Source organism: Sylvia atricapilla, chromosome 1 (assembly GCF_009819655.1).
Source record: "Sylvia atricapilla isolate bSylAtr1 chromosome 1, bSylAtr1.pri, whole genome shotgun sequence".
Classification (NCBI taxonomy): domain Eukaryota; kingdom Metazoa; phylum Chordata; class Aves; order Passeriformes; family Sylviidae; genus Sylvia; species Sylvia atricapilla.
The window spans coordinates 123,526,662-123,539,047 of record NC_089140.1 but is presented as its reverse complement, the minus strand read 5'-3'; the positions used below and the strand labels follow the sequence as shown (position 1 = coordinate 123,539,047).

At 40.8% G+C, this 12,386-nt stretch overlaps 1 protein-coding gene across 1 annotated transcript; it reads left to right on the top strand.

Annotated features, from left to right (window-relative positions):
* The first annotated feature begins 228 nt into the window (after positions 1-228).
* IL7 (interleukin 7) lies at positions 229-10,346 on the top strand. The gene is made up of 5 exons (XM_066332597.1): positions 229-338; positions 3,586-3,728; positions 7,020-7,103; positions 7,873-8,025; positions 9,290-10,346. The coding sequence occupies exons 1-5, from the start codon at positions 329-331 to the stop codon at positions 9,434-9,436; spliced, it is 537 nt and encodes a 178-aa protein (XP_066188694.1). The 5' UTR covers positions 229-328; the 3' UTR covers positions 9,437-10,346.
* Positions 10,347-12,386: the final 2,040 nt, after the last annotated feature.

Sequence of the window (12,386 nt, the reverse complement as noted above, 5' to 3'; positions counted from 1 at the left end):
GCGGGGATGCCGCCCGTCCCGGGGGCCGCGCCGCCGCCCGCGCCCGCCGCCGGCCCGCGGGCAGCGCTGCCGCGGCCGAGCAGAAAGTGAAAGTACCCGCGGCCGGCGGAGCCCCATGGGAAAGGCAAAGCCCGGCCGTCCCGCCGCCGCTTCGGACAGCGCCGCGGCCCCCGCGGGCGGGCGGGCGGCGGGGGGCTGCTGACCCCGGCCCGGCCCCTCCCGGCCCCTGCGCGGCGCTCCGCGGGCTGCGGGCGTCATGGGCGAGGCGGCGCCGCCACCATGACCGCGGACCCGTCGGCGCGGCTCCCCGACAGCGTCCTCGCGGACCATGTTCCATGGTAAGGAGCGCGCCCCGCCCCGCACCGCTCCGCTCCGCTCCGCAGAAGCCCGCTTCACCTGCCCCCGAGCTGGGCTGGGCTCCGCCGCGCTGCCCCGCGCCCCCGGCCGCGCTGGCTCCTCACCTGCTCCGCTGTCTCCGCGCCGTCGGCCCCGCCGCCTCGCCCGCTGTGCCGGCGCGGTGCTGCCCGGTGCCTTTTAAACCCTTGGTGACAGCCGCGGAAATTCCCAGTTTAGCTTTTTTTTTTTCACTTTCCCGCGTATAATGAAAGTAAAAGAGCCCGGTTCCCATCACTCCTGCTGCCGGGAAAGGCAGAGGCATCGGGACAGAGCGGGGCGGGGGAGCTGCGTGGGGCATTGCTCCTCGCCGGTCCGCGCTGCTCCCACCGCCCGTGGCGCCTTCCTTCCCTTGGGCACCTGCCCTCCCGGGGGCACCTTCCTCCCTTGGGCACCTGCTGCCCCCGGGTGTGCCCGGAGCAGGTGCGGCGCAGCGCCGGGGGTGCCTCTCCCCCGAGAGAGAGCGCTCGCTCTCCCGCCCCTCCGCACGGGTCCAGCGGGACGGAGGGAAAAGAACTGGAGTGACCCAGGGGATTGCGGGGATTGCGGGCTGCGGAGCGGGGAAAAGGGCAGAGGGAGCGGCCCGCCGAGATTGGGGCGGGTTGTGGGGCACCGGGGCTGCTGCAAGGACCTCGCTGGGTGCCGCCGATGACGTGCCCAGGGCTACATGCACAGGAGGGTTTTTTAAAGTTATAAAGCCAAGAGGATTCTTTGTTGTTGATTTTGTTTTGGGGGGGTGGGTGGGTTATTTGTTTGTTTGTTTGTTTTTAATATGTGGAAATACTGGAATACTAGCTGTTCCTGACCCTTCTAGGAGAATTTTTGGGGCTTTCCAGATATGACTTAGGAGTTTCTGGGAGTTTACTGGAAAGATGGGTTATTACCAGTAATACGTGCTCTATTTCTTTTGAATTGCCGGCCATATGGAATGCCATAAGCTCCCATTCTTTCAAAGTTACCTAACTTTAGGAAAATCCCTTTCAATTTTCAGTTTAGATCTCCTAGATTTTTAATGACACTTGTCTAATGTTTTTTCCAGAAGACTCATTTAGAAATATCTTGAAAAGATTTGATCACCACCCTTCAGTGGCTCAAGGCACTTGATGAGTGCACAACACGTGACCTGCTTTTATTCTGTAATTTCCTAATTTAAAAAAGATTGGCAATCTGTACTGTACAGAGAAAGTAAAAATGGCAAAATAAAAGTGACTTTACATGTTCCACCACTTACCTCTGCTTGTTGCTGGACAAACCAAGTTTAATGTGATGGAGTCAGATTGTTTTGATTTAGAGGACTGCTATTTTTGTCCCTTGAAATATGTTTGTGAAGCAACATATCCAAGTTGTTTGTATTACCCTATTCACAAACAAGCGCTGTAGTTCATCTTTTGCACTGGAATCAAGAGGCGCAATGGGAGATTGGAAAAATGTTGCCCTGTAATTGAGTTCTTGAATGTTGTTTGTAAGGGTCTTTTAAAATACTAAATCTTAGTCCTTCAAACTGATAAATCATTCAACAGAGGTATAGTTACAAAGATGAAGCTCTGTGGAAGTCAGGTGTGTCCAGTTGGAGACTGAAGATCATGGAGTGGAGTCACCTTATAGAATTTTATAATTTATTACATGTAGGATCCATTTAAGATTTACTTAGCTTATCAGGCTAGATTTTTTTTTTTTTTGAGGCATTAACAGACCTCAGCTGATCAGCATATGAAAAGGTCAGAAAATGTGGTTTTCAACCCATCAAATTTCCCATTAAAATTTGTCAGGCAGCTTGCCACAAGAATTCTGTGATTTTGCTTGTACAGGTAAAGTTGTTCTGGTCCTATTTCTAGGGTAGAGTAGTACATCACAGCATGTTCACATGCAATCTATCAGAAAGAGAAGGCTTCACTAGTCAGGAAAGGCATGCATTCTTCTTGGAGGATTCAGTCTGCTGTGTGTGGTGGGAGTTGGCTGGGATGGGCTGTAAGGGACTGAGCTTCTTTGAATGGCAGTGAGCACATGGTGTGACTATGGTTCTTGCATCACAGAAGTTAAATGGGACAATACAAATTTTTTTGTCAAGTTTTATTGCCGTTTCCTTAGTTGTTCACAATTCCTCTCTGAGGCTATGATTTACTAGTGATGCCCAAGTCCAGAGGTGCCCATCATCTCTTGGGTGCTGGACTGTACAGCCCATCCTTGCCAGAGAGGAAGGAAAGTAGCAGCTGGGGCCGGGACATCCCTTCTTCCTTTCTTGGCTGCTATCCTGCAGCTACTCCATATGCAGTTGTTGTTCTTATTCAGTAGTGGAGATGGGCAGAAACAGTGCCAGGAACTTGTGATCTTTGCTAATCCTTCAACATAAATTTCTACCTTTGCTTCTTTTCCAAAATCTTCCCTCTAAGCATTATCCTAGCCAGACTAGTGATAGGCCAGAGTCCAACTATTCCTAATCATGTATTATCATGTACTCAGTCTCCTTCATTCCTAGTACCAGTTGAGTCACCTGCAGACTCCTGTCAGTTCCTTCAGGCTCTTTTGATTTTTTCAGTCTTTTCTCTCTGCCCATCCTCACAGAACTCATATTTTCCTGGGTGCCATTCAAAGACAGAACAGCAAGGGTCTGAACAAAGGAAGGTGGTCCACTAAAGGGACAAACAAAGTGATGGGCAGTGAGGTTTATTTGAAAAGATTGCAGAAATCTTGTGGAGAAGGTTGAGTTGCTGCTTTATCTCATGTTATGGCCAGTAGCATGTATTTGTACATTTGGTCAGCCTGAAAATGTGTTCAAACACACCTTCATTGCAGATATGTGTTCATGGGGATTTGTAGAAGTTATCAAAGGAGAAATGGACAGTCAAGATGAGACTCCTCTACATATGTCTGATGTGGTTATGGTCCAATAGAATTCAGTGCTTGCAGTGAACCCTGAAGATGAATTCAGCCCTAGCAGTCACCAAGTAGCTGGTCAGCTCAACACTTGTAGGCTCTTATCCACACTAGCTGAATCATCTTTGGGTAGGAGGGAGTTTACACACCCAGAGTGTCTTAATCTGGAGCTGAATCTTTTCCTCTAGCAAGGCACAAGTCATTTGATTGTCCAAAGATCCCTTTTAAACTATTTTAACAGATTAGAGAATGTATTTGTTAATACAGCACACAATCTGTGACATCAGTATGTACCTAACTGTTCTTCTTGTAATCCAGCCTTTTTTAGATCTACCTTACCAGTTCTGCCACTGCTCCTTGTTCTGTCTCCAGTGAATGCATCTAGCTGTGCAATGAGAAATAAAACAACTGAAATCCGTGTGAAGTATGAGAATATACTAAGTCACGACATCAGTGAGCTGGTAGGTAGTTGCTCTTGGGCTTCCAAAAAATGTTGATTATTTTTAGATGATAGCAATTAGTAATAAAAGCTCTAATATTAAAACATGATAAAAGACTAATTTAAACTCACGCATTATGCTGGAATGCTGGTTTTATTTGAGGGGGTGCAATTCAGTCTCTTTAAAATCTCTGAAATCTGTGGATAGTGCCTATTTGCATGTACAAATACTGTGATACAGTTTTTTGTGCCTGAGCATCATGTAGTTAGACACATGTACCTTTTGGCCATGCATCATATATTTCATTAAAAAGTACTCTTTTCTAAAATAATTTCATGACTACTTCTGTTTGTATGTTTTTATCAAGAGAAGAAAGCATTACACCTGTAATTTGTTCTACTAATTAGAGTTCTTGACTGAAGTTTTACGTTGTCCATTGAATGAATACAAATGAACAGAAGCACAAAATTCATAGGACAGTAAAAGTTTCTTTGTATCTTAATAGGTTTCTTCGTACCTATGAATATATCTTGTTTAGCCAGCAAAAATTACCTTTCCTAAATGGCAGCAAAGAACTCGATATTCACATGTGTAAATCTCCTGCATTATGGCTTTATCAGCTACATGTATTACAGCTTTGCAGAAAAGCTTCTTAACAGTTTACCAATTCATGTCAAAAATTTACCTTCCAGTTCTTCCTCATGAATCATTAGCAATTAAATTTATCTGTCAAGAACACTTCTGTAGGGGAACACTTAACACAGTTGTATTAGAAGAGGCATTCCCACAAAAAATGTGATTTTTCTGACAGATTGTCACTAAGTGAGGATTCACCATTTTGTTGCAGTCTTAAATCAAGATCGATTTGCGTGAAATAAAAATAATATGCATCGTTTTTCCAAGGGCAAAATCAGGAGCCATTCCATTTCTTCACACCTATGAACTACCACCATCCTTCAGAGCATTATGGCAGTGGTTTCCAGCCTCTCTCTACCAAGACACATCAACCCTCATCTGGAACCAAAATACCTTTAGGGTCAGGGAATGATCTTTTAACATTTTGATCATGTTATGTTTGTTGAGATTATGCAGAGAGAAGGGTATTTCTCTGCAGATAAATTACTTTATTCTGAATGAGGCATCAAATTTAGGGAGAATAGTAATGGCCATATTAGAATAGATAAGTATTCCCTTTAGTTTGCTGTCTTATTTCTGACAAAGTATTCCATAGAGAAAAAAAAGTAAACTCTCTTGGTGAGCAGTTAGAAGATAGCTGACCTGGAAGAGAAAATGATCCAAAGGATAACACCCTTTGGGAGGCAGATCCTGCTGCCTTCTGGTGGTGGAGATCCATGAGATGCATCCCAGACCTGCTCAAGACGCATGGTCAGGGAGGTTGGGGGCTGTCCTGGCCTGGATAGGGCAATGCCTTGCCACTGTCCTATTGTAGGATGGATGCAGCGCCCCATGGTGCCATCAAGGATTGGAATGGCGCAATGCCATTATTCCAGATACATTTTGAAAACTTTGGGGTCTTTTGGTGGGGTTATTTTTTGCAATAAATATTACTGGGATTTTTTAAGACATAGGGTTTTTTATAGAAGACTGTATGAAAACTAAGAGTTATCAAAACAACTACATAAATAAAACCTTTATGAATGAATGTTCATGAAAACTGGGAATGTACTGAGCTCTAAGCTTTTACTTCCTAGAAGACAAACACAAGCAAGTGTGCAAACATTGTGCAAGTTTGTTCATCTTTTCTGACTTTACTTTCCCCATTTAAGAGAAATGTACCTTCTATGTATAATCAGTATATTGTCACTATAAGTTAACAGCAAATATTATGTGTGCTGTGTGGATGGTAGCGACTGCCCAGTAGACACTTTCCTGCAACTGCAGAGTCGTCAATAGCTTTCAGTTCCTCAGCCAAATGTTTGGAGCAGCTATGGGTTTGCTGCAGAGCAGGATAGTGAGTCACATACTCTGTAAGGTAATTAAATTTTCACTAATGTCTTTTCTGAGGTCAGGATTTCCCTTAGGTTGGTTTAGACACAGCCAATAAACTGCCTTCAGACGTGGTTACTGTACACTGCACTAAAGGTGATCTGAGGAAACTAGAGAGGATGGGAAAATCCCAAAGCAGTTAGCAAATGAAGTGATAGATATAGTTTTTAGGGTGATCATGTATAAATATATATATAGAATATATATATAGATATATAATCATAAATTTTGGTGCTGTGTGACTGCAGCAATATCTGTTGTGGTGGTGTAAGAAAAGATGTGAATTAGCTTCCCGATGTTGGTGGTTTGGGATTTTAAATTTGGTTTTGTTGTTTTGTGTTTTTTTTTTTTTTCCTTTGTCAGTGACTATTTAACTTCCTAAACTCTTGGATTGAAAACACTTTCTGGATAAAGTTCTGTTCATCTTGGGTGAACATCTGAAATACAGGCAATTTCTTAGAAAAACTTTATGAATTAACTGTCTAATGTGCTTATATGCTTGGCTAAGTGAAGACATTGAAAACAATACTGTTGTGAGACACCTTTCTTAAGGCCCTTTAAGGGACTTAACTGGAATGTCTAGATACAGGCTGAGGAAAACAAAGCTGCCGTTGAGTTGGCTTCCATTGTCATTTTGATGACAAGTGTGAAAGTGGAAGAAAAAACTACAAGAGAGGATAAACTGTTGATAAAATATTTCCATGACCATGTGATGTTGCTTAGGACATCTTCTGTTACTCCCTATGCAAAGTGAGTGCTACCATCTGTTTAGAGCTGAGACTTGTATTTGTTGAGAGAAACATTGACAAACTCTGTATTCAATGTATTCAATGTTACAATTCAAATGTAAGATTTAAACAGTGCTCTGTTTGAAAATTTCCAAAGAACAAAGCAATTCGATAGAATAAGAAGATTTAAACTGAACAGATTTGTGTCCATTTCTGGGCTGCCCAGGATGAGAGAAATACGGAGCTACTGGAGAGAGTCCAGCAAAGGAACATGAAGATGCTGAAGGGACTGGAGCACCTCTGTGATGAGGAAAGGTTGAGAGAGCTGGGGCTGTTCAGCCTGGAGAAGGGAAGGCTCAGAGGGATTTCATCAATGTGTGAAATTACCTCAAATGAGTGGGCAAAAAGGACAGAGCCAGGCTCTTATCAACAGTGCCCAGTGACGGGACCAGGGGCAGTGGGCACACAGCAACACACAGGAGGTTCCTTCTGAGCATCAGGAAAGAGCTTTTTACTGTGAAGGTGACTGAGCACTGGCACAGTACTTCCATGTCTAAACGTATATGCTATTTTACAGGTAAATATGTCTGCAGAGTATCCTGCCAAGTGCTGCAATAGAAGAAATGGAAATATCAAGGTGTTTTTCTGCAATGATACTGAGGTAAAATTTAACTTTTCAGAATTTAGAGACTACAAACTCAAATGAGTTCTTTGTACAGTCCAGTATAAAATATAGTGTTAGAGTAGCATTTAATTTTAAAAGTCAAATCACAATATTCAGGATGTTTTTGGTTTTTTTGAGTCTGGAACTATATGATGTGTCAAGTAAATTGATCTTTTAAACATTTAAATATTCAGCGATTCCATATCCAATAATTGTGGGTATTTTTTCCTACTATGACAATCCTTCTATATTTTTAATCCAAAACAGACGACACTTTTTGCCAATAGAAGTGAACATTTAAATTTCCCAATTTCTATTTTTATTTTTCTACAGAAAATTTTATTAGCTAAGCTTTTCACTTCAGACCTGAAAGCTTTAAAATAGTACTTTGGGCAGATATCAAATGCCGGAAAGCACAATTGTCAGCTGTTGCTACAGATTTTATCATGACTTGATAAAAGGAGTGGCTGGAAAAATCATTTGTTTTGGTAACTGCATCAATTGATTTGATTACAGATGTGGTTTCTCCCTAACACCCTTATGCTACTATTATTACTACTAAAAATTGCTGCTTTAAATATCTCAAAAAGGTGGCAGGTAAGTCAGATTAATTATGTGTTTTATTGAAAAAAGATTTGCACTACGAAAGCAAAAGAAACTTATAGTAATTGATGGAGGGTTTGGGTTTTTTACAGATAAATGAACATTGCAAAGAATTAATGGTGCACAAACTTTTCAGGACATATTTTCCTTGCTCTCTTGACAGGAAATAGAATCACTACAGAGTATGGCGTGCAACATGCTCAGGTTTCTTAGTAAGCAGAGAATCAGCAAAGCCTTTAGATGGAAAGCAGCATTTGTCTCATGTGGGACATTAAAAGTTCTACAGTGTAAATGTGAAAGACCTAAAAAAGAAAAGGTAAGTAACAGTTTAACCGTTTGCCTTATTTTCTAGAGCTCTTCAACACAGACTGTCACATCTAAAAGATATAACTACCTTGCACAAGTTCTATGCCAGAGGAAGTTTGCTCTGCATTTATCTTGTAATAGACATTAAGCCCAGTGCAAGGACTAGGATGATCATCTGGAAGCCTATGGTGAAGATATCTGCTCTGGCTCAGTAGTGAAATAACTGAGTTAATTTTCCAGTGAAAGACAAGGACAGGAGTTGTGTGAAGAAGGCATTTAAACTTCTCTAGAGTCAGAGTTGCAAATTCTCGCTAACCCTAAGAGTCATGTTTAATTTGGTTTGTTTCAACAATTAGGGTGAGATTCTCTCTTTACTGTAATCTCTTTGGTCTTTATTTTAACCACAGTATCTCAAATTCAACAAGAAAAATCAAGTATGATAATATTTGGTGTTTTTGTCTTTGGCACTATCTTTTTTTTGAAGTGGCACTTAAATGTAGCACAGTGATCCACAGACTACTGTAGCAAAGGAAGAGCTTTCTTTTAAGTGTGGGTCAGTGTTGCCTATTGAACACAAAAATATTAACAGCATCAAAAAGTCTCCACATAGCCACCAAAGGACATAATGCTTAAACAGATGGATTGAAGGCTTCATTTAACTCTTTAATTTTTCTCCTTGAAGTCGAGAGTTTTATAATCTGGGATGAGATCTTCAAAGTAATGTTGGTGTTTATATTTTGCTTTGCCACCTCTGGTGAATCCAACATTTGCCTTACTAAAAAGGTATCCCAGTCAAGTCATGGAAGTCACTGTCACCCTTGCAACTCCTGCCTAACTTTAGAATTCTTGTTTTTATTTAAAGACCAATTAAAGTAATTTAGCAAAAAATTATGAGCAGTCATTGAATATGAACAAGAACCATAATAGTTTTGTCTGCCTGAGATCCTGAACACTAGGGCACAGCACCAGCCCCTGGAACTGTCTGTCTTGTTCTGCTAGTCACATATAGTCAAAGTTGGGCTAACAATTTGACTTTCTCATTCCTTCAGACAATAGAAGATACATTTTAATCTGTGATAGAGGATGTACGTGTTCTCAGTTGGACACACTGGTTTTAGGTGCCTTTATTTGCTCTGAGTTAAAGCCATGTTCTCACATTTCCATGGGCAGGGGCTCTCCACTATCAGATGTAAGGTAATTGGTTTGCTTTGAGTAATGGCTACAGGAATAGAATCAGTAGTTCTCAGATAACAATGCAATCTGTTCTGTTTCAGGTTTGCCCAGATGTATTTAATCCAGAAGACACAGAGACAGGTGAACAGTCCAAAAAGAGATGTAACCAAGAAGTTTGTGAACTGAAAGAAAATATATCTAGCCTTCGATCCTGCTGGAATAAATTTCAAAAAATAATTTCCAGGTGATTTCAGGTGAATCCTGCTCTTTTCCTCCAAAGTGGCATTACTTGGTATCTTTGCATTTTATATGCATTCTTCAAGTAACCTCACTCGCTTATATGAACACTTTATGCCAGAATTCTGATGGAAGGCTACTGTACCTTGTTCCTGGAGATGACAGAAACAGAAACGGCTGAACCAAGCTGTTGAAGTCCAAGAAGTGGAAATAGAAGACCAGCATTTGAAACAAAGAACTCTGCAGAAGTGTCCAACCTCTGTGCTCTGGAAACTACTTCGAATTTTCTGAGTTTTCAAGTAACTTTATAACACTGTCATATGAAAGTAGCCACATGTCTACTGAAATTTATAAAGACATCTGGGAATCTGCAGATGAAGAAAATTTTCGAGTATGAAAAAGTAGCTGGTTGCTTTATATCTATGCAAAATGCATCAAGGACCAAAAGTAACAATTTACCAAAGCAGCAGCTTATCTTGGTTATGTTCTCCTGACACAGAAGTGTTTTTGGTATGGGTCTGATGGGTCTGCTAACTGATTTGGGTTTGGAAAAACAGGAAAAGTTAGCTTTTTGAAAAACTTAGGAAGGGTACTGATTTTTGAGAGATGCAGCATACTTCTGCTGGCTGAAGCACAGGCAAAACTGAATCCTGTAGAGAAAAAGGAGATGCCTGAATGTAAGTTGTTGACTGGGAACAGCACTACACTCATGCATTTGATCAGCCAACAGTTAGCTGCAGGAGGAGCTAGAATTTCTTAGCTTCAGATTGTGATTTCTCATATGCTAGTATTTTATATAACATTTTTTAAGATGTTAGGCAAACATGACTTAAAATGTGTGAATATTGTCAGAGAATAATATATTGGCATTTAACTAATAAAGTGCTCATATTTAATTTTGAATAAATGTAAGTATTTTTATAGTTGTTTATTACTCTTTTGCAGTTTCTTACTTTGATATAACTCCTTTGGTAATAAAATATTTGTCTTCTATGAAATTGGATTTTTCACTTTTTGGCTGCCATTACTCCATTTTTAGGTTTTTTTCCAGAGATATTCAGTCATCTGAAGCACAGCCGAGGTCTTCCTGTTTTGAAATACCCATTTCTCAGCTGCTTGTAACCTGCCCAGTTTTAGGCAAACATTTCCATACCAGTCATCTGCCTTGGACTAAATACTTCAGGAAAGCTTTAGTTAAGCCAGCCTGTTGTTTCCTGGTTCGAAGTAAACCAATATAAATTGTTTTACCTGTGCTTAAAGAATCTTTCTGTAAAACTACTCTAAAAAAATTGTTATTCAGAACACCTGAAAAAGCAGTTGGATGTGCTTCAAAGAACTGTTTACTCAGTTGACTGTAAGCAGCACTTACCTTTATGTATTTGACCGGAGTAAGATTGCTGTACTGAATCTGAGAGGGAAGAGGTTAAGAACAGAGCAAGCATGCTGTACTTTCCTGAAATATACCCACTCCAATCCCCCATGTATTTACGGTGATGATGAGGCAGGAGTGGCAACTTTGTCCTTTCTCCTGAATGATGACCCAGGAGACTGTAGATTCAGTTGGTCTCTGAGACTGAAGAACAGTTGTTTTGATTCTTTTGGAAATCCAGGAATAGCTGAAAGCCAGCACTTATTTCCTAATAACCACTTGGCAAGGAAACGGCTGTGTGAATTAAAGCAAAAATACACAGATGCAGTATTAGCTACTACAAAACCAAAAGGTCAGTCAGCTTAAGTTACTTAAGCAGCAATCCACAACTTAAGTCTTGAGAGAAATAAAACAATTCCAAGACTACCCTGGGGGAAAGACCAAGAGCACATCCAGGGCAGAAATTTAAAATAGAGTGATTATGAAATTGTGGATTTCTTCTGATTGCTTCTCCAAATAAAGATTATTTGCCTGAGTCTTGTTGCCAAAATTCTTGAGTCACTGCTTACATGGAAACACAAACTGCTAAATGCAGTTAACTGTGCTCTTTGGTTTGTTTCTTCCATTTGAGAACTACCTCTGGTCTACTGAACTTACAAAAGTGGCACTAAAGTGCTTTTCAGGAATTGGCAAAGGGATGAAAACTGTGCACGGTATAATCACCATCATGCCTACCCCTCTGCCACTTTCATTTATCCATTCATTTATTTATTTTGCCATAGAAAAGAAATAATATGAGCAGGTCAAAATCATTATTTAGAAGTACACGGAATTTATGGGAAGGCATCAAGGATAAGAAGTTGGATATTAAAAGGATTTTCACAATGTTGTTGCAAGAGGTTCAGGTTTGAAACCAGCTAAGGAACCTGAAGGTGCACAAGTCCATGGGACCTGATGTGATACATCTGTGGGTTCTGAGGGAAGTGGCAAAGGAAGTGTCCAAGTCACTATTCAAGATATTTGAGAAGTCATGGCAGTCCAGTCACTTTGGATGGCATCTTCTGATGTGTCAGTTGCACTCAGCTTTGTGTCATCTGCAAACTTGCTTAGGGTGCACCCGATCTCACTGTGTCAATGACAAATATATTAAAAGAGCACCAAAAGTAGAGTCCCAAAACAAGAGTCTTGAGGGACAGCACTTGTTACCAGCCTCCATCTGGACATACAGACACTGACAGCAACTTTCCAGCTGTATCCATCCACTCAATTCCTTTCCCACTGAATACTGTACCCTGCAAATCTGTCTCTCCAAGTATACTAAAGAGCTCTTCAAGCTACTAAAGAGTAGAAGGAAGTTTTCTCTACTTCTGAACAAATGAAAAGAGGAATTGATTTCCCTTCATCCATATTTAGGAAAAAAAAATCAGCAATCCAATACCTTATTGTAATTTCTGCTCAAATTCAAATTTCTGAAGAAAAATATAAACTTCTGAAGTTTTAAAAATAATTTCCTTAACAAAACAGTGCTCTAATGTTAACAAACCCAGATCAAGCTTAAATTTACTATCCCTTATGATTTTATTATTATGAAA